General features: G+C 41.1%; 1 protein-coding gene across 12 annotated transcripts in view; it reads right to left on the bottom strand.

The window, feature by feature from the left end:
- nrxn2b (neurexin 2b) overlaps positions 1-20,749 on the bottom strand; it is an 811,982-nt gene that overhangs the window by 283,811 nt on the left and 507,422 nt on the right. Inside the window, exon 1 of one of the 12 annotated variants that reach the window (XM_081599844.1) lies at positions 4,407-6,263. The exons of 10 other annotated variants lie outside the window; for them this stretch is intronic. In XM_081599844.1, the coding sequence (XP_081455970.1) occupies positions 4,407-4,743 (337 nt within the window). In that variant the 5' untranslated portion in view covers positions 4,744-6,263. Of the gene's footprint in view, positions 1-4,406; positions 6,264-20,749 lie in introns of those variants that run through there. One more of the 12 variants, XM_081599843.1, reaches the window with a different exon arrangement.

Here is a 20,749-nt window from a genome sequence, read left to right as displayed (position 1 = left end):
CTCCTCATTGATCGAAAAAGAGAGGAGTAAACCAGATAATGAGAAAGCGGCGTACGTTTGTGTGACTTATCGGCGAGCAGACAGCTCTGTCAAATGTCACACCTCAGTGGTCAGGAATCTCTAATTAGCTGTAATCAGGACAATATGGATGAGACTGCGGGCATCTGAACCAACTGTCACAAAACCGCTTTGCATACAGATACAGAAATGTTTTTTTTTTTTAAACCATTAAAGTTGTTGCAGAAGGTGGTGATATTAGACACTAATTCCATTCCAAGACATTCGAAGAGGTGTGTGGAGGAAGTAAGTCAAGGCTGATCCATTTGAGTGAGATTTGACATGAGGTATAATTATTTGCTCTAGTATTAGCTGCCTATTCAGATGTTAAGATGTAGGTTTTACCTCTGCGGCAAAAATACCTCGGAATTTAAGAACAAATAAAACTTAGAGGTGTGCTTTGTAGAATCACTGAGAAAAAACTTACTGAACAACTAAAATGTTATTTCTACATGCTGTGGAAAAGCTGATGTACTTGGCAAGTATTAATGTAACAACCGAATAAACGCCTATGTGGAAGTTCTTTCAGCAGAATGTGGCATGGTTAAATTGATTAGCTTCACTTATTAGAGTGAAACAGGTTATGCTACAGATGTAGCACATTGGATATAGTCACAAAACACAGTAGCTGCGTTTCCATTTATCTTAATATCGTGCAAATTGGAATTACGAAGATAAATTTGCTTAATGGAAGCAACAATTTTGAAAAAGATTCACTACAAAGTTTTGCCGCTGGGATGCGGTAGTTTTTCAGCTGTATTGACATTTATTTACTCCGCAAAACTGCAATGAAAACATATTTTACGAGTCACATGTGTCGTGACCAACAACTGGATGTTAAACTGGCACAGGAAGAAGTAGGAAAATCAGGTTTTTTGACGACTTATTGTGTGAATAAACTGGTTTATTAAACAGAAACACCGCAATTGCAAATTTGTGTCTTTTTCTACGTGAGCGGAATATCAATATCATGGCTAATGATTCCAACATGCATGTTGTATCAAGTCTGTTGTCTTTCTGTCTGTGTTGCTGTTTATTCATAAATGGGTGGGTGTGTACCACCAGGCGAGCACAGCATGGCTCTCCAAGAGCTTATCCAGACAGAGGCAGCATCATAATCACACCGTGGGATGAAAACGCCAGATAAGGACGGAGCTGTGGATGTTATAGACCCGATATGCCAACATTCTCGAATCTGGTTCAGGGCCACGATTAGAGCTTAAATGAATCACAGGTGCTGCTTTGTAAATGGGACGAATCTGGCACTTATACGCTACGATGCAAACAGATGTAAGATGGCACAATCGTGGTGGTACGGAAATTAGCGAAGAGGCTCGTCTACATTCTTGGGACACAGTGGAGAAAACTGGCTACTGGAAAATGCTGTGAAGTGAGTGGGCTCTTATCACCGAGTGGGGTATTAGCACTCGTAATATGCTGCGCCACTTGGCTGACAATATGTGGAGAGCTGGCATTTCAGACAAGGACACGATTTGCCAGCCTGAAATGGAGGTATTTATGACGGTAACTGTATTTGACTCCCCACATGAGAGGAGCATCCGCTTGTGTGTATGTGTATGTGCTTTCTTGTAGCAGATAATGAAAATGTTGGGAGTGTGCTACTAAAAACAACACAAATGAACCGAGAAGCCACAGCGTTCGCTGTGTAGGAGTATATTACTAACTGCTATGGCAAATGCCAGGGAGAAAAGCAACAAGAACAGCAAACACAGCCAACCAATCATCGTCATCTCAATCTTGGTTAAATTCCTTTACTTAGACATATACTTTTATCTGCATAAGTTTACATAATGGAAGCCTGACAAGCTGCTGCATTGTCATGACTGAGCTTAAGCTAATTTTGCAATGGAAAGGCAGGCCCCCCTTTTCCAGGCTGCATTTGTGAAACGGCTATAAATCCACAGAGAGACCCCAAAAACAATTTTTATGCTGATTGTGTCAATTTAAACAGTCAAGCATGTTGAGATATTAGAGCTTCAATCCAATTATGGATGCCAGATGGAAGAGAAAATGAAGAGGAGAAAGTGGTAAGGGTTGTCATTTTAAGAGAGCAACAATTTTAAATAATGCTTTTGAAGTGTTTAGCAGGAAAGAAATGGACTTCTGAATACTTTTAAGAAGCAAAACTCTGAATAATGCTATCAGAAAAGTGACGTCTTCTCATGCATAAGCAACCCAAGTAACATCAAATAAACAGCAGGATAACACAGCCTTCAGTAGAATTCTTCTAAGTCTTTTCAATCCGGTCTATTATGAGGGGATTTTTGGTCTTTACAGCAGACAGAGAATTGCAATCCAGTGAACTGAATGCAACATCTGTTTAAAAGTTTTGGAATTTAATATGTCAACACTTTAAAACAGAGACTAGTGAAGAATATGTTTGAAAATCAGAACTAAACTGATTGTCCGTACAGTAAGTTTATAAAAACTTAATGAGACAGTATGTTTTCTATTGGTGCCATTTTATAGCACAATCAAGTAATTGTTACCGTTAGTTGTTATAAAAATGTTCTATATATCAAAAATGGCTTAAAAAGAAATTCTGCTTCTTTGGTCTCTTTAATGCTTCCTGCTCTTTCTGAAACTCAGCCTTCAAGAACATGGCTCCTGTATTAACCCTTTAACAATGTTTTTTTAATTATTTTTTATTTTTTACCAGCGTTGCACTGAAAAGCAGCTCGTATAATGAACTCCGCAGATGTGCAGTTCCACAAAGTGTTGGCTATTTGTTTTTGGCTAGTCTGAAGGGGCTCAGTGCATGCGGGCTGCTCTGTGAGGTGGATAACTGGGTAGCTCCGAGGAGGAGCTGCGCCTTGAAGGCGGGGCTAAGTCCAATCAGGTGTTTTGCTCAGCTGAATGGTCGGTTGCTGTAGGAGATTAAAGGGTTTATCTAATGTGCATGAAAGAATCAAGCCAACAATGTTTTTGATGAGGAAAAACTTTATAACGTGGTGGAAAGCTCCAAAAAATAATACTTCTCTTCTAATATTTAAAACATCAGAAAGCACGATTATAGGATCTGGTGAAGATATGCCAACTAAAATGTTACTCAGATTAGCTTGGAGATTTGCCATTGCCTCGTCACATTATTCACATCAGTGTGTGTAAACGTGTGTATGAATGGGTTAATAACTGCAGTGTAAAGAGCTCTGAAGACCTCGACATTAATGAAATGTTATACAAACACAGGCCATTATGCAATTATTTTAGTCTCAATGCCAGATACCAAATATCATTAGTGAGCTCAAGACTACTTCAGCTGGGGAACACATGGGCTCATGTCACAAGTGTAATGCAGTCCTGAGCCCTGGGGAAGGAAGTTGTGAACTGAACACATCTAGAGAGACTAAAGGCAACCCAGCAACTACTGGCGGTCGGTGCTGTGCGGGCGAATCCGACACCCCGCCGACTACAGGTACGCTCTGGCAAAAGTGAGAGGTAGACAGTGGAAGTTAGAGGACTAGACAAGCTGTGGAGACTCACTAAGTGAATTTAAATTGGGCAGCATGAGCATGAGCATGCTGAGGAATCAATATGTGCTATTAGCATCTCCTGTCAGCGAGGTTGTAATGAAGCACAGGAAAAGGAGGAGAAAAAAAATCGCAGAGAAAAGCTTGAGTTGGGGAACATCAAAGCGATCATCAGTGTGAAACCCTGCCTTGTCCCTGACAGCTTAGGCTAAGAAAAGCACAGCAGCCGATGCGCCATAGAGCACTGAGCCAAAGACATATGCTGCAGAAAGTAGGACAAAATATGATGTGCTCAGGCAATTATCTATGGATTTTTTCCCTCAATATACAAAGAACCCCAACAGGCGTCACGTGACACCTGCCGTCTTCAAACCCAGCTTGACACGATTCTTTTTCCTGACTACCATTATTCACTGTTTGGGGTGATTACATGGATTTAAATTTGCCACAGTTCCATACGCCCATGGGCTCAAGATGGACTATAAACTTGAAAGGCAAGTAGCAGAACCCAGCTGGCTGGGGATCCGGTGTAAAAAGCCCAGAAGGGAACAGGCAGTGGAAAACATCACCCAACAAGCCAGAGCCACAAGCCAGGAGGCTAGCCTCAACAGGAAGGAAGAGGAAGCCAAGGAGACTGCTTATTGAAGCTTGGGGTCATCTCATTGTTTCTGAAATCACAACCATTCCAATGGTTCAATTGGTTACTTAAAACTTGTTGTGAAAATAAATTATCCTCTCAGAAGATTAAGTCAACCCAAAACTTGAAATCTTCCAAGTCCTGCTAACACAGATGTGGTTTTCAATGGCGGCTTCACCAAAAAAATTCACCTAAGAGAAGCAGAAAAACAAAGGTCTTACCATGGCCCCCACGTGTCACAAAGGGCATCCGGTTGATGGCAATGGGCACAGTGCCATGCTTGTTGTGGAAGTGGTGAACATGGTGGGTGGTGCTGAGGGAGGAGGAGACTCGGGCAGCTACGGCTGGACATGGGAACACCAGCAATGCCAGAGAGAGCACCAGCCGGAACAACAGGGCCGGGCTGGCCCACACCACGGGGGACGCCGCTGCACCCTGCCTGGGCACCAATAGCAACCCTCCGTCTACCTCCACTTCCACCTCCTGCTCCATGGGGGCAGGGCCTGAGAAGAAGGGCAGGCCTCTCCCCCTCATGCGACACAAACAGGAAGTGAACATCTCAAAGGAATCCAGGGCCCATGATCCCCCCCAGCCTACCAGCCTGGGATTGGATAAAAAAATAATAATAATAAAAACAAAGAAACAGAAAATACAGATTAAAAAGAAGTATAAGCCAAGAAAGGGGGAACAAAAATCAAAAGCAGATCCTTTGCTTGAAAATCCCAAAAATGACTGGAAATAAAATCACTGAAGAAGAAGAAGAAGAAGAAGAAAAAAAATACAAGATCCTTTCTGAGATGAAAAATCTCCAGGAGTCAAATATTGATATCCAAAAGCTTCTTGATCCTTTAAAACCAATTTCCTACTCCTACCCTAAAACAGCTAATTAAATCTGATAAACGGAACTGTCGAAACAGAATCTTAGCTGACAAGTATTAACTTAGCAAACATGGGACTCCATCTTAGACACTTGTCTGCGATGATCTTTCAGTCAATTGTTCTTCAGGATTCCCATTGCCTTGGGGAGATCTTCAGAGGTTTTCTCCTCCCATAATCCGAGTCTACCATCTCTGCTTAGTCTGCCCGACACAACTTATGGCAGCCGAACGAGAAAATGCATCTGAATAAAACCAGAGTGCAGAATAAACAGGAGCAGAAAAGGATGCTACGAAGAAGGAGCGTCCAAAATCCGGTTCTGGGTTTTTTAAATTTTTTTTTATAGAATCCTTGAGGGAGCTATCAAACCCTTTCAGTCAGGAGCTGAGAGAAGGAAAAACAGATTAAGAAATAAAAATGAAGCACTCCGGGGCAAAGGAGGAATCTGGAGCCAGAGCAAAAACAGCTGGCTATTTCCAAGCAAGGCGTTGAAATCCTTCCCCTCTATTCTGGCAGGATAAATCAATACGGGTCATAGAATGCTGAGCAGCACCCAAGAAAAACAGCTTAACGGGATTAAACCATAACCAAAAGCGCTGAAGTGCCTGGCGTTCAGTTCATCTCAACAATCTTCCCATCCTAGGACTGACAAACAAGCTCCGTCCTACTTGCTCCCTCCTCTCGCTTTGAGAATCCGCCGCTGAGCCGCTTCAAAGACCGCTCTCCAAGGTGGGAAAGCGACGGGAAACAGTTGCGGGTCCCCTTGACGGAGCACCGACGCGGGAAGCTGCTGCCGTTGCTGGCTCGCTCAGACGGTCTGACGGGGATGCTGCTGCCGCTGCTGCCTTCGCTGTGAAATTCATGCTAATTGAATCAGAAGCTGCAGCAACGAGCACATCCTTCCTGCCCGCGCAGTTCTCCCATCTCCTTTTCCTCCGATCGAGTCAGCCAGGGCGCCCACCCCCCCACCTCCACTCTTCCTTCCACCCCAAACTGCATACAGCTCTGTACTTGGCAAACCAAAAAAGGAGGGGGAGAAAAAAATAGCTACCAAAAACCAAAACAAACACAAAAAGAACCTGCGATAAGAGTCGGAAAAGAAGGATAAGGTAGACACATTTAGATCCTTTGGATGCAAAGACCGTCAGTGTGATACACAGGGCAGCGCAGTGATGGAGAGAGAGAGAGAGGGAGAGAAAAAAAGAGAGTGTGTGTGTGTTTGGTTGTCTGGCTGAAGCGGAGAGGGGGGAAAAAAGTGAGAGAGAAGGAGTGGGCGAGTGGGAGGGGAATGAAGGAGAAGAAGACACATGCAGAAACGATGGAAGAATTGCATGGATGTTGTGTATGATAGTTAAACACGTAGAGAAGCTGCGGATTTTCAAACTGATCACTCTGCTGTGAGTGACAACATGTCCTGAAGATCCACATGCTAGAGATAAACCCATCACAATTCTGTCACTAGTTTCCGATCTCCAACTACTTTGTTAGAAATCTGAGTTGATTCCATGAACTGTAGTATAACAGGACTTAAAATATGTGTTTAGCCTTCCTGTCGTGAAAAGCTACTGATATTTGAAGAAGGGGCAATGCTCTCTACATCAGGATTTCCCAAAACAAATAAAGACTATTACAAAGTCAAAAAGATTATTAGAAACTAATGCATGCTCAGAAAACAAATTTAAAATATCTTTGTTAGTTTAGGACCAAAAAAGATAAAGACCCATCGTCGCCGTATCAACCTTCCAGACCTCTCAGGTTTTCTGGTTCTGGTCCTGCTCTGCATCCCCAGAACCAGAACCAAACATGGAGAAGCAGCATTCAGCTGCTATGTTCCTCTAAGATGGAACAAACTTCCAGAAAACCGCAAAGCATATGAAACACTGAGTTCCTTAAAGTGAAGGCTGAGGTAGTACTCAGTTGTTTAGAGTTGCCTTTGATTAATTATTGGAAAGCAGATTAATTCTGTTCTGGATTACAACTTTTTCTTACCTTTACTTTGCCTCTGTATTTTAATGTTTGTTTGTTTGTTTTTTGGTTGTTTACTGTGTTGTGTAAACCACTTTGAACTGCCTTCTCGCTGGAACATGCTATACAAATATACCTATCTTGAAGAGCTTACTGGTTCTGGAAATAGCCAACTTTACACCTTCCTCATTCAATATCTAAATCAAAGATTGTGATTTTGGTTGTTGAAACAAAGCTCTGGCTCTTCCTCAGTGTTCTTTCCATGTCTTTCACAACATAAATGTACTCAAAGTATCTCCCACATCTCCCTTCAGAAAGCCTGACGCATTGAGATGACAAGAGAAGATGAAGAGCAAGTCTCAATCATTCCCATTAAATCTGAAAAACGAACTTCAAATGTGAGGAAAATTTGTGCGAAACAAGATAGAGAAAGAAAGCAGAAATGAGGCGGAATAAGAGAAGCAGAAGGTGGTGGGGGAGATTGTGTACGAGATAAATCAGGGCTGATAAAGATCGTATTTGGGACAGGAGCTCAGTGCGGGAGACAAGAGGCAAGAAAAATGGCCGAAGCCAAGAAAACGCAGGAGACGTCCTCTGCGCTGATGGAGAGAGCCGAGCCTGGGCTATTACTCATGTGTTCGCGCACCCACGCACACAACAGCCAAACACGCTCACCCCAGTCAGCCAGGTGGGAGGGTCCCCCGGGAGACCGGAGATGCTGTGCTTGCTGATGGAGGGAGGAAACATCGCCCAGGGTGACCAGGACAAGAGTTCTGATCCGGCGCTAAGGCTGAACTCCCGAACTCAGAGCCAGAAAAACATAAAGCTTCTCAATGTTTTGATGGTTACTCATCATTTGATTTTTTTTTTTTTTTTGCTAATGAAAATGTTTCCTTCAGAGGGCAGTGTGTGGACTGGGAACTCATTATGAGGAATAAAAAAACACAAGGAGTATACCAACACCTGCTGCTGAACTCCCCTACGGCAACAGAAGAAACAAGCAACACAGAACACAAACACACACACACGCACGCACACACACAGGTGAACAATTGGCCCTCGACACGCATGCGTGCATAAAAACCGCAACACACACTCTGGCAACTGTCGTGTCAGCGCAGCTGCCATATGATGCAACGACTCACATCTCAAAAAGGCTAAAAGCTACCAGGCTTCAGACGCTGAGCATTCTGCCGGAGAAATTACAGACTCCAGAAATCCTTCAGGGGAAAGTACGGTCATAGATGGAGGAGGTGGGCTTAGCTGACTGACAGATGTGGGATCAAAGCCTCTCCTCTACACTCTAATCCCAGGGAAACATTCTTATGATTACACACCTAATTAATTAGACTTCAGACATCTCGAGATGTTGAGAAGCCAAATACAAAGTAAGAGGATTCTCTCTCTTCTAAGTGTAAGAAGGAAATTACAAGCGAGTTTAGCAGTAGAGGTAATGTTAACATATGGGCCTGTAAAAAAAAAGTGAAAGGTTTGACGACACTCAGGAAGATAAAAGGAGCTCAATGCAAGAGCAGACTTGCAATTTGTTGTGTTGGAAAACAAAAGCTAGGATAACGGGACAAGTTTCGTCTCTTTAGTGAGTTCAGACAAACACCACAAAAACGCAAATCATCAATTTTTAACACCAGTTTCCCCGTTTTTACTCAGTAGCTTTCTGAAACACTAGGGGGCCAGTGTTGGCTGCTTATGTAAGGACGCTGCAGGGAGACTTGTTTTAAAATTAGGGAACAAAGTTAGATCTCATTTCATGGCGTGTTGGATACATCGGACAGGATTCGAGGCGTATGTTTAACACTAACCGTAACCCTAACATTAGATAACTTTAACCCAACAAAATCAGGACTCCATTCAGGCATTGTTAGTTGTTCTTCTTCTGCTTTTTTGATGATTTAAAAAGTGAGACTCGCTTTGAATTTCACGCAGCAGCCATGCAGCACATCACCGCCTGCGTACTGCTTGCGTTTCGTACTGTTTTTTCATGTTGTTAAACGGTAATTCAACTTTTTTTTTTTTGTTGACAAAAAGAGGCTCAGCTGTGGATTATTTTATCTGTGGCGCTGCTTTTTAATGTCTCAAAGAAAAAAGTGACTTTCAAATTGATACCTTTTCCTTTGCTAGTAATGGAAATACCAACAGGAGCTTGACGCTTGCATTTCTGTTGCTTTTCTTTCTTTTACTTTGGCTACATTGGGTTTTGTCAACTTCAGTAAATAATCCATATAATGTCACTGACAGTGTTAACCATGTGCAAAATTTGTGAAGACTGATTTAAGTGTGTGAAAATATGTCAAAAAGCTTAAGACCTCCCTTAGATCTGTTGTCTGACTCCAAAACACCATGTCTTGCCACCATTTTTGTACTTTGGATTCTTAAATCCTATGATTTATTAATTGCCACTGCTTGTTTTCTGAATTGATTCCCTTAGGATTCTAATCTTCATCACAGTCAGTGTCATTTCCCTACCTCCTTCATGTGGTCAAAATTTCCCCCGGTTTGCTTATTCAGAATGTTTAACAGTTTCCATATAAATATACAACTAGTCAGAATCAATTTATGTATTTATGTTAGTTAATTAATGTGTTTTGTTTCCCATCAAACACTGTAATCCCCCAAAAGGTCATAATATGTGCGCCATATGCGGCGCTGTATGTGGAGTAACCAGTGAATTATTTCACTCACAGCTGGAGAGTTCTTTTTTGGCCTTTCCGAAGTGGAATTTCATGGTTGCACTCAAAGAGAAATTTCAGAACAAAATAATTTAGAGTGATGTATAAACTGCATTGCCATATAGAGCCCTTATTTATATGGGTATATTTAAACAACGCATATGGGTTTAAAGAAAACTGACTGAAATAAAGCATAGCTCACAGTGTGCAGAAGTAGTGATGGCTTAATCTAGTGCAAACCCAAAGAATACCATTATCAATAGCTGCGTTTACATTACAAATGTGCACAAAACTATTAATTTTCCGCTAAGGTTGACAAAAGAACAATTTTGCAATTTCTGTGTTTCCATTAAGTAAGAAACATAATTACAATCATGTTAAGTTTGTAAATAATAAGTCATGAAAAAAACATGCTGCGCCATCATCCTCCAACTTAGCACCAGTGGCAACAGAAAGTTGGTGATCACGACTCGTGATGCGAAGAAAACTGTTTCCGTTGCAGCTTTACAGAAAAAATAAAATAAAGATTCAGTACAGCCAAAAACCACCTCATCCTATAGCACAAAAAACATTCTTTCAAAATCGGCGTGTTTGCACCAATCAAATTTATTTTCAAAATATCAAACTGCCCAAGCATGTGGTCAGAGGAAACGCAGTTTCTAATGCTCACAGTGAAACGTAGCAGCACAAAAGACTTTTTGTAGTGAAAAAATCTTTTGCCTCCATACTGAGGCTAAAAACTGGAGTATGGAGTAAGACAATAATGCTAATGCTGCTCATCACGGCAGGTCAAACTGATAACTTCACTGGACTTTGATCTGAATATGGACCAAACAGCAAGTCAGTTCAGACCCAATTCTCAACTTATTTTTAGGATTCATTTAACTAACACTGAGGAAACAGACATGTGGAGGACAGCGGAGCACGCTGCTATGACACAAGTCAAAGTTTTACTCAAGTTATTGATGGATACTATAGTGCTTTACTAAAAGTGAGTAAACCCATGTTTGAAGCTGAGTAGACTGTTTAGAAGCTGGACTGAGACAGACTATTGTATTTTAATTTAACTAATTAGTAAGAGAGTTTCCAAACCACTTACCTCAATAAATTTGTTATTTTTCACCTCAGCTGTAATAATTCTTCACACGGCTTCACTAACCGTTTTTACAGTAGTTAGAAAATGTGCTTAATTTGGTAAATATTGTATTTTGACTTTGCAAATGGAATTTGAACAAAACATAATATTTATGCAAATTAGAATGCTCATTGGATGCAGACAACCACAGAATCCACTGAGGGTTGCTTCGTATTCTGTAGCAATCTCTTCAACTTTTACCTACAGCTGTTTTGATGTTTGTTTTTATCATAACTGCATGCAAAGAAATACACGTTATTTGTGGAGTTACATTTATTAGACTTACATGGACATTTCTTCCTAAATTGGTCACGTTTCGTTAGAGGTATAGGACCCAAATGTAGAGCGGAATTGAAAGCAAAAACAACAACAAACAAGCAAACAAGGAACTTACAATGAAAGAAACTACGGGAAGAGATGAACCGGGGAATAGGCAAAGAAACACAGATAAAGACAGACGAATCAGTGGAGTATGATGCAGAAAGGAGGCTGTATATACACTGAGGAGGGAGTAGACAATTACGTGAGAACAAGAAGAGCTAATCACAAGTTTGTAGATGCAGCTGGAGAAGGGAGCAGGCAAAGGAAAACAAGGAATTGAGAAACAGCTGGGAAGGGGAGCAGGCTGACCAGCAGACAGAGAGAGAGAAAGGTGAACAGGATGAATAAAACAACAGAATCTAAGTCAAACAAAAACACAAACCTGAAGGAAACAAGTCCTAAGCAAGAACAAATGAACTGACGGAGCAAAATCTAAACATATTGTAAGTAAATAGGTTTTAAAAATGCTGGAAGAAAACAATGAATAAAGAATGAGCACAAATATACGCTGGAGAAAACCAAAACACCCGTAATACTGACTAAATTAGATAACTCATGACGCTCTACTGAAAGGAATGAAAGAAGCACAGGTCTACAAACCAACAATTTTATGCCTTAAAATATCTATTTTGCCAAAAAAGAAACTCAACAAATTAGGATTTGCTCACAGCTAATTATTTTAAACTTTTGACCCCATAAAAGAAATTGGATTTCAACCTTTGAACAATCAACTTCGAGAACCAGTTTTCTAAACTGTTCATTTTACAACAAATCCTTCGTGTGTTTCCTCTTCCCTGTGTCCCATCATCCGAGATGTCAATTTGTTTCAATCATCAGCCGAGTTAATCCCCAATTTTACAGTGTTGCCTTTATCAGTCCTGCAGCGTCAAGTTGTAATCTTCTTAGAAAACTGCTCGAGATTCTAAAAGCTTGCCTCTTGACCAAATACCATCGTCTGAGAACAACATATGTATGATGGGGGGGAAGAGAAGAGCTCGCTGTCTCCAAGTGAGCATAGATCACACACAGCAATCAAACTGTGCTTGCAAAATCGAGCGCAGTTGGACGCAAGATTATGGCAGTACCCAGCTACTGATTTGTCTCGACTAACTGGTCTTGCTTTCTCATTAATTTTTTATTTAAGCAGCACAATTGAAACTATATATATTTCTTGCTGCAGGGACGCTCGTCCTTACAACCAATTGGCTTTGCAAGATTCAAACTCTGCTGCTTTGTTTCGATGGGGAAAAGAAAAGACAGTAAGGCCATCCTATAGACGTAATGTGATCCGTGTTTATTTACTTACGTTAATATGCTTCTCTCTGGGATTTAAAAAAAAAATTAAAATCTATTGGTTTTCCACAAACCCAGCATCAATTATCCTGCTGGTAGTCAGACGCACACATTTACCCAACAAAGCCTTGAGAGCAAGCCGCAAAAAAAAAAAAACAAAAAAAAAAAAAACAGTAGGATGGAAAATGGATGGAGATGGAGCAAAAAAATATTGAGCCATCTATCCAGAATAGACCAAGGCATTAGAGGACAACGCTATAGGCAAAGGAATCCTAATGGCATTGTGGTTTCACTCGTTATGAAATGTAGAAAATCTAGTTAAATGGATCTTTGCAGCACATGATATCAGGCTAACGGTAACTGGGAGGGATAATGACAGAGATTTAACGTGTCGGTATCAATAAAGCCAAAAAAAGAGAGAGAGAAAGAAAGGAGATGAAAAGGAATTGGGCAGGATGAGAAGACGTGAGGGACAAAACGGGGGGAAGTGTTTTAGATAATTACAGAGGCTGGATTAAAGTAAACCGTGTATTGTGGGCAAACGAAGCCTCAGCTGGGAAGAGGAGACTAAAGATAAACTAGCTGAAGGGGGGAGTCTCCTGCTTCACTTGGTTGGGTGAGCACATCTTAATCATGTGGAATGATACGTCCTCAAGGGGAGTTAGCAGAATAAAGCAAGGAGATGGGGAAAAAATACATTAATCAGCCAACCGCCCACGTTCCTTTTCCACAACACCATGACAGTCATTTTCCCTGAGCTCCTATCAGAGATCGGATGCTCAACGCAACCACCTGCCACTCTACACCAGTTCAGTCTGCTTCAATCGAACTCTAGTTCATTTGTAGCCTGGCCGTGGCTTTCCTAAGCAATACCGCTCGATTCTAATCTCGCTTCACAGCTCAGTCTAGTCTTCCTCCAGTTGACTTGGGCTCCACAGGTTGAATTCCAACCAGGCCAATCAGCAATCAGGAGGTGAAATTGTGAACGACAGTGTCAAATTGTAGTCTGGCTGTAGTTTTAGCAGAGGAAGTTGAACAAAGCCATTCAGTTCGTGCTGGCCACGCCAAAAATCTGGTTTGTTTGGAGAGGTGTCCATGCGTAATCAAACTCTGGTCTGCCTAAAAACTGAGGTCTCGGTTTGGTTCAAATGAACTCTGTTTTTGTTGGAATGCAACTAAAACAGGGAACATCGACTGCGGTGTTCCCTGTTTTTGACTATGTGAAAGTCAAGCGGACCAGAGGCTGCTCCAAAACCAGGAAGTGGACTATAGCCCAAGGCATTCTGGGTAAACACAACCAAAACAAAATGCGTGAGTCTAGCGCTAGCAAGGAGAAATGGCTTACAGTCTTTTACCATTGACAAAAAAGAAATCCTGCAATAATTAAAATCTGATGCCATTTTGTTCATATTTCTTGAAGAAAGAAGCTGTGTTGAGCATCTTCTTCAGAGGTTTTTCTGTTGTCTCCTTCAGTTGTTCTAAGAGGTGAACAGGTTTTTCAAAGGGTTTGGTTTGTTTGACACAGTGCAGTGTGAAAGTGAACCTCACCAGCTGAAAATGTAACGAATGTTCCAATTTTGGTCCCCAATCGATCCAAGTCTACCGGACTATCGGGTGTGAACACCCTGAGGGTCAGCTCTGTATAGTGTTTGATAACTGTACAGGTGTGATATCCATCACTAGGTGGGGATGTTACATTTTTAAACACAGTAGGAGTTTGTTGCTGCAGTGGTGCTTTCTCAGCTAAATCAACACCATCCCAACAAATAAACGCGGCATTAAAATGACCTCCTATTGACAAAGCAGGACATATGAGAGTCCATCCAGCCCCAGGTACGGCCGCGGTCGATGTTCCCTAAAAACTACTTTTAAACTAAATAATCAACAACCCTCAGCAGAGCCCACCCAGGAGGCTCATCCCACGTCTTTTACTTTTTCTGGGCAGTTTTACTCTCATTTATTTAAAGGTCTGTTATGCTAATGCATGCACATAAATTATTAAGTGGAGGCTGAAAATGGTTGCTACAATGCAGAATTTATCACACAGAGAGCAGCGCTGCTAATTTGTTCCACAAGTTAAACATAAAATAATCCATAACACCTGCCAAAGTCTGTAGATCTTCCTCAGGCGGGTTTTATTTTTTCCTTCTTCTTTTGCTTCACGCCAGCATCATCAAAATGCAAACGAGGGATACGACTTGTGGGCTGGAACGCTTTCCCCCTATCGAGCTCGGTCGCTCGCCTCCACCCCCCCACCCTGCAGACATCCATCCATCCATCTCTGCATTCTAACACTGCGCGGTGAGTCAGCTGTCACTGTCTGTCCCTGCAGCTGTGGTCCCAGCTGTCTGGGCCAGATGGCCTCGTCTCCACCTCATTCGCGATGTTTACGAGGGGGCGCCCTAACCCAGAGCCACGGACAACTGCCCCCGGGACCGTGCTGCTCTCGCTGGGCTGAAACTAAATGGAAGAGAGATGCATGTGGCGCACAAAGGAGGTGTCGGTACTAGTCACTCGCTGTGACAAAACCCCTCCCCACCCACCAAACTGTGATTACACCTTTAAAACTAGCTCCAGCGGCATTCAATCTTTTTTTTTTTTTTTTTTTTTTTTTAAAGGGCTTTATCTTTCTACGTGCAACAACTTCATAGGTTGATTTACAGGTTTACTGTGACCTGAAAATGATTCCTTTCTGCGCGCTATTGTGAAGCTAATAATTGGGGTACATGCTGAAAGGTTGGTGAGGAGGGAGAGTGCCTGCTAAAGCCATTGCAGAATAATACTGGCTCACAGTAATCTCTTGCACACAGGGAGAATTTCTGACAAGGATTTAAGGATTTTAAATACAATTTCTATACGCAATGAAGGCGCAACAATAGCACCGGGGAGTGAGAGGGAACAGAGCACGGTGCGAGGGGGAAAGCGAAAGTTGGCTCCGTATGGGGCGGGGAGAGACGAATGAAAGAGGAAACAGAGTCATCATCTTTCTGGGGAGCCAGATTGCAGAGCTCTAGGGTATAAGGCACCCCTAGAGTTCATAATGCCTGCCCAATCACATCTAATTTATCCACAGTCTACGTGAAGAGGAGGAAGTTAATGTGAGTTTGTGAATGAGTGTGAAAGAAAGCGAGCGACAGAGAGAAAGCTACATGTAAATTGAGGATGCGATTTATGTCTAAAACCCTTTTTCAGTGGTGCAGGTATCCATGACTGAGAAAAAAGGAGAGTCAAGACATTCAAGGAAGCTGTACTAAGGGTTATAGTTTCTGCTTTTAGATACAGCAAGGGCTGACAGTGGAACTGTTGGTGATGCTGCTGCCTTGCAACAAGCATGTCCTTGTTTTGAATCGCTGCCTGGGGTCTTTCTGTATGGAGTTTGAAAGTTCTCCCTGTGAAAGCAAGGGTTCTCTCTGGGTACTCCGACTCCCTCCCACAGTCCAACAACATGACTGATAGCTTAATTGGTCTCCTAAGTGAAGTTTACGCCTGAACCATGCGTCTCTGTGACAGACTAGTGGCATGGGGTGGGCGATAAAACTTAACGTTTTATCACGCTATTGTAATTGCTATTCATTCTTAACTGTTTTGCTGTTACTACATGGCAGCATTCGAAGCCCCACCAACATAAACACTGGTCTTAAACAACATTCCTATTTGTAAAAACACTTTTAAGACACCAGTCATATAAAGAAGTGTCATTTGTATCACTAACCTGCACTTGGTCTTATCTTCAAATTCATTGATATTTATTGATACTTTCATTGAACAAAGTGAATAAAATGGTAAAACCAACAATCCCGAAAATATGGAGACTTTAAACACCATTAATTGGAATTTATTGTGAAAACGATAAGTCAAAATTCTTCTGATGATAAGAAATGTATCATGATAAATGACAACCCGATAACCCTGCAAGGATCAGCATGTATACATGGATAGATGGAAATGTATAGTGCTGTACAGATGTCACAAGAACTACCTCAATCACTTAGTGAAATGGTCCAGTAGCAGTGAGGTGGGTGCAAAGGTCATCTGTATCTATTTTAAAAGCTGTGTCTCATCTACTGCATTGAGAGTTCAGATCCGTCCCACCTAGACTCAGATATTGAATCACAAAATGTCAAACTAAGTGCTATAAAAATAATTTATATTCCTGCTGCTGTAAGTTTCCAAGATTGGTTCTAAAATAGTCTTAATATTGTTTTTTTTTTTAGGTTGTGTGTTTTTGTTTTATTGTTTTTAACATTTTAGAAGTATTGAGTGAAGTATTACTTTTAAACTCGTTGCATTTACTGTGTATTTTTGTTAAATGCCATGTTTGGCAAGAAAGTTGACTCAGCTCACTGTAATAAAATCTCTTTAATGCTATAAATAAAACTGACTGATTTGAATTGAATGTGGAGCACAGGTATCAGAATAAACCACAATTAATAATACAGGCTGATAATATATTCACCAGTGTTTCATGCATTCAGAAAAAAAAAATCACTGCATGTACCAACAGATGGCAGAAACATTTGATGGTACAGCATTATGTGTGCCACTGATTTAATAAGATACAAACCTGCAGAAGCCAAAAAGTGAATCACTTCATTTCTCACTGATTTACATTCACAGCAGTCGTACTGGATTACTTTTGGAGGATTCTAACTTCCCTTCAGTTTTATTTTTCTGACTAATTTTTAGGAAATTTCAATTTCCATCTGCAAATGAAATGCAGCCCGTGACCCAGTTCCAATCGTATTGAAACCACCTACCGTCACAACATGTTGGTTATAAAACGTGTGTTTACACAGATCTGCTGTACATAACAGCTATGGTTTTTAGTGTTGCAGAGCATTCTAAATCAACATACCTTGAAATTTTAAACGTATATGAATGACATGCTTAACTGTGGGATTTGGTAACAATTATGCTTGATAATAAAACTGAAATTCTCTGGTCGGGCTGAAATTAGCTAAAGCAGCTCACATTGTCGCAGTTGCATGACGAAAATCGCATCATTTCATTGTGAACCTTCTTGTCACAACACCCACGGCGAACTTTTTGCTCCCCTCGGCATGCAGAACTATCAAACTATCGTAGGCACGATTGTTTGTGCGGAAAAGCGCCGGGACAGCAATGTTCCGCAGTTCTGACTACCCAGCTTCTAGAAGCTGATTTCAGCTGAAGAGTGGGACAGATAGTTTTTAAGAGCAATTATCCGAGACCATGAGGAAGTTGATACAGTTGGTCCAAAACATTCCCTCGGTGTGCCTGTAGGACCTTAGGGGGTGAGCACGAACACAAATGTCCTGAAAATAATGTGACGCGCATCAACTGTTCCACTTCGGTCTGATCATGCTGGATCAGAAGTCCTTCACAAAGATTTGTTTTTTAATCATTTAAACGTTGTAACATTTTCACTAACAGAAACTGGATCCTTTACATAACTTAGTATCTTGTGAGATAAATACACGTGTAACGTTCTCCGACAGGATTCCATTTTCATCTGATTTCACTAAGATCTCAAGTTAGTAACCCAACTTCTTTGTTTTTTGTAAAACCTTGGTGACAACACAAAGTTACACGGACTATAAAAAAGTAAAATGAAATTATGGATCGACATGTATGAAGAAAAGATTCTCATGATAACTATGGCACTTTAGTGAAAGGAGTGTATATTAAGAAAATTTTTTACATAAAACAGATGCAACACCAAGTAAAGAATGCACCACTAAATGAGAGAATAATAACATTTTGAACAGATAACAGTTTCCCCAGCTGCTTTGGACCGGACATCACTTATTCCAGGCATGTTTCTCCCTCCATCTGTCCAGTAGTGGACACGAACCCCCCTTCTGTCGGAAAAACCCCTCAAATAATTGCTTGGCAGTGTAAAAACTCAACTTCCTTTAACTTGTAAATAATTTTGCTTCTTCCTGGGAAAGTGCAACTTCTCTAAACACAGAGGCTATATAATTTTAGGGTATGTCTGGGCTGAGTGTGAGTGTATTTAGACTTGGCTTGCCTGTGTGTGAGTACGCCGCGTGGCGGTTGTGGCTAAAGATCAGAGCCCTTAGTGCAGTATAGCTGACTGAAATCAGGATTTCAGAGTTAATGGACGGGGTGACGGCTGCCTCCTCGATGTGTCAGCCTTTGTTACACGCTCTGCACACAGAAGCCACCGCCACCGCTGTGTGCTTCAGAGCAATACACTGGCTGAATACATTTTAGTAAGGAAAAAGCACAAAAAGGTCTTGTTTACCTGTTTCGGCACAGAGGTGTCTGATGAGTTTGATTATTCTGTTGCTAACTTTACTCTAAAACTACTTTTTTTTAAATTACTTCTTTTGTTTACTTTTCAAAAAAAAAACACAAAAAAAAAACCCTGTTCTGCATTCTTTGTGTAGGTCTATTACACAGAATTTGAAGAAAATACTTTCAGGTTTATTTTTGCTGTGCAACAAATGTCAAAGTTCAAGTAGTTTTAATATTTTTTGTGTGGCAAAAAACAAATAAAAAAATATTTCTCTTGTTAAAATTGACAGATTTGTCATTTTATCATTCCCTTTAGTTTTTCGCGATTCTGCGATCGTGGAAAAGCCTGGCTTCTGGCAGCGACAGAGGAGCGGTAAGTGAAATATCTAATATATTAGCTATTTATCTCCATGTTATCGTTATTAATGTCAATCGATTTAATTGTGCAACTATCATCACAAGCTAGCAATCTTCAGCACACCTAACTCCTATTTTAGCACATCAGCAGAGCTCTCGTGAGTAAGCTATGCTACCGAGCTATGCTAGCACTTCTGCATACTAATAGCATCAGGCTGGCGCCTTTCTACATAGTTGAATTTATTCTAGATAATAATAGGTTTTGTATATTATTAATTATTATAAAGCCCTGCTCCTTAAATGATAAATTATCATAGCGGTATAATAATTTAACCGTCAGTGCTTCGTCAAAGCTACCGCACTGTTGGAATGAGTTAATGTGATTGGCTGAAAAATAGATTACCCCAATGTGGGGTTCCGTTCATATGATCTGATTGGTTGCTGATCACCCAATCAGATGGAACATTTATTAAAAAAAGACTGAATTTTGAGACGTCAGGGGAGTCTTAAAATTCACACAAATGCAGCACAACTCACAGGCCAGAAGGAGCTCGAAAGTGTGAATCTCGTGCTGTGCATTTGTGGATCTTTTGCATTTGTGAATCTTAGTCTGTGCATTTGTGAATTATGAGACCGTTTTAGCTCCATAGTTCACACTGCCAGTAAATGCGACCTGCATGTGTTCTGCAGTGTGAACGGGTAAACGACCTGAAAGTGTCCCACATGCACACTAGAGGGCGCAATAGCATCAGCGTTCTCAGAGTTTTGCCAACTGCCATAAAAAGAAGTGCTCAGTGTTTGCGGAAGTAAACATGGTTGCCAACGGTGGAGCTTAGCTTACATATTTGAAGTTGTTGTCCGGTCGGAGCAACAACTCCGACCAGACTATATGAGGATATATGAGGACTACATCCTCATATAGTCCGTCATGGTTGTTGTTTTTCTTCCCACTTGCGTGTGACAGGATGTAGAATAGTGAGATTTGTTGAGAATCAGTGACGTTCAGTTCTGATGAAGGCGACCTGAACGTTAGGTCGCATTTGAATCTGATACGTATCGGATATGGGTCACATTCGAAAAAGAATCCGACCTGTGCTGTTCACACTGCCATGAAAAAATCGGATACAGGTCACGTGACGTCAAAAAAATCGGAATTGGGTCACCTTGGGCTGCAGTGTGAACGCACCCATAGTGTTGTGAAAAGAGAAGATATTGGTCATAATTTAAAGCACAGCCTACATAGCAAATGTATTTCTGGAATATATCTCAAATTTCTGTTCATAGCACATGCTCTCTATTGGTTTGAGTTAATATAAAAAGTCTTTGGGCTCATGCTTTGATGCTGGAAGCACTCCATTATAATGCCTTAGGCCGATTTTACACTTTATAAAACTTCATATCGAAACAATAGGAAAAAAAAACCCAGAGGATGGTGGAGGGAAAACTCAGGAATGTCCTTGACGTTCCCATGTCTCTCCTTCCTTCATGACTCCATTCACACTCTTTATCCCTTACTTTTAGGAACGTCTAATGCTGTGGCTCAACGGAGGATATTAACGACCTAATCAAAGACCAAAATGAGTGGCATCCTGGATGAAAAGCTCAATAATGTTTTCCTAACAGCAATGAAAGGCGGACAAACAAGGACTGACTGACGCAAAGTCCTTGCCAGTCAGGTAAAAAAAAAAAC

This window comes from Poecilia reticulata, chromosome 18 (assembly GCF_904066995.2).
Source record: "Poecilia reticulata chromosome 18, P_reticulata-male-v2, whole genome shotgun sequence".
Lineage (NCBI taxonomy): Eukaryota > Metazoa > Chordata > Actinopteri > Cyprinodontiformes > Poeciliidae > Poecilia > Poecilia reticulata.
Note: the sequence above shows the minus strand (reverse complement) of the source record. Positions and strands in the feature narration are given on the sequence as shown.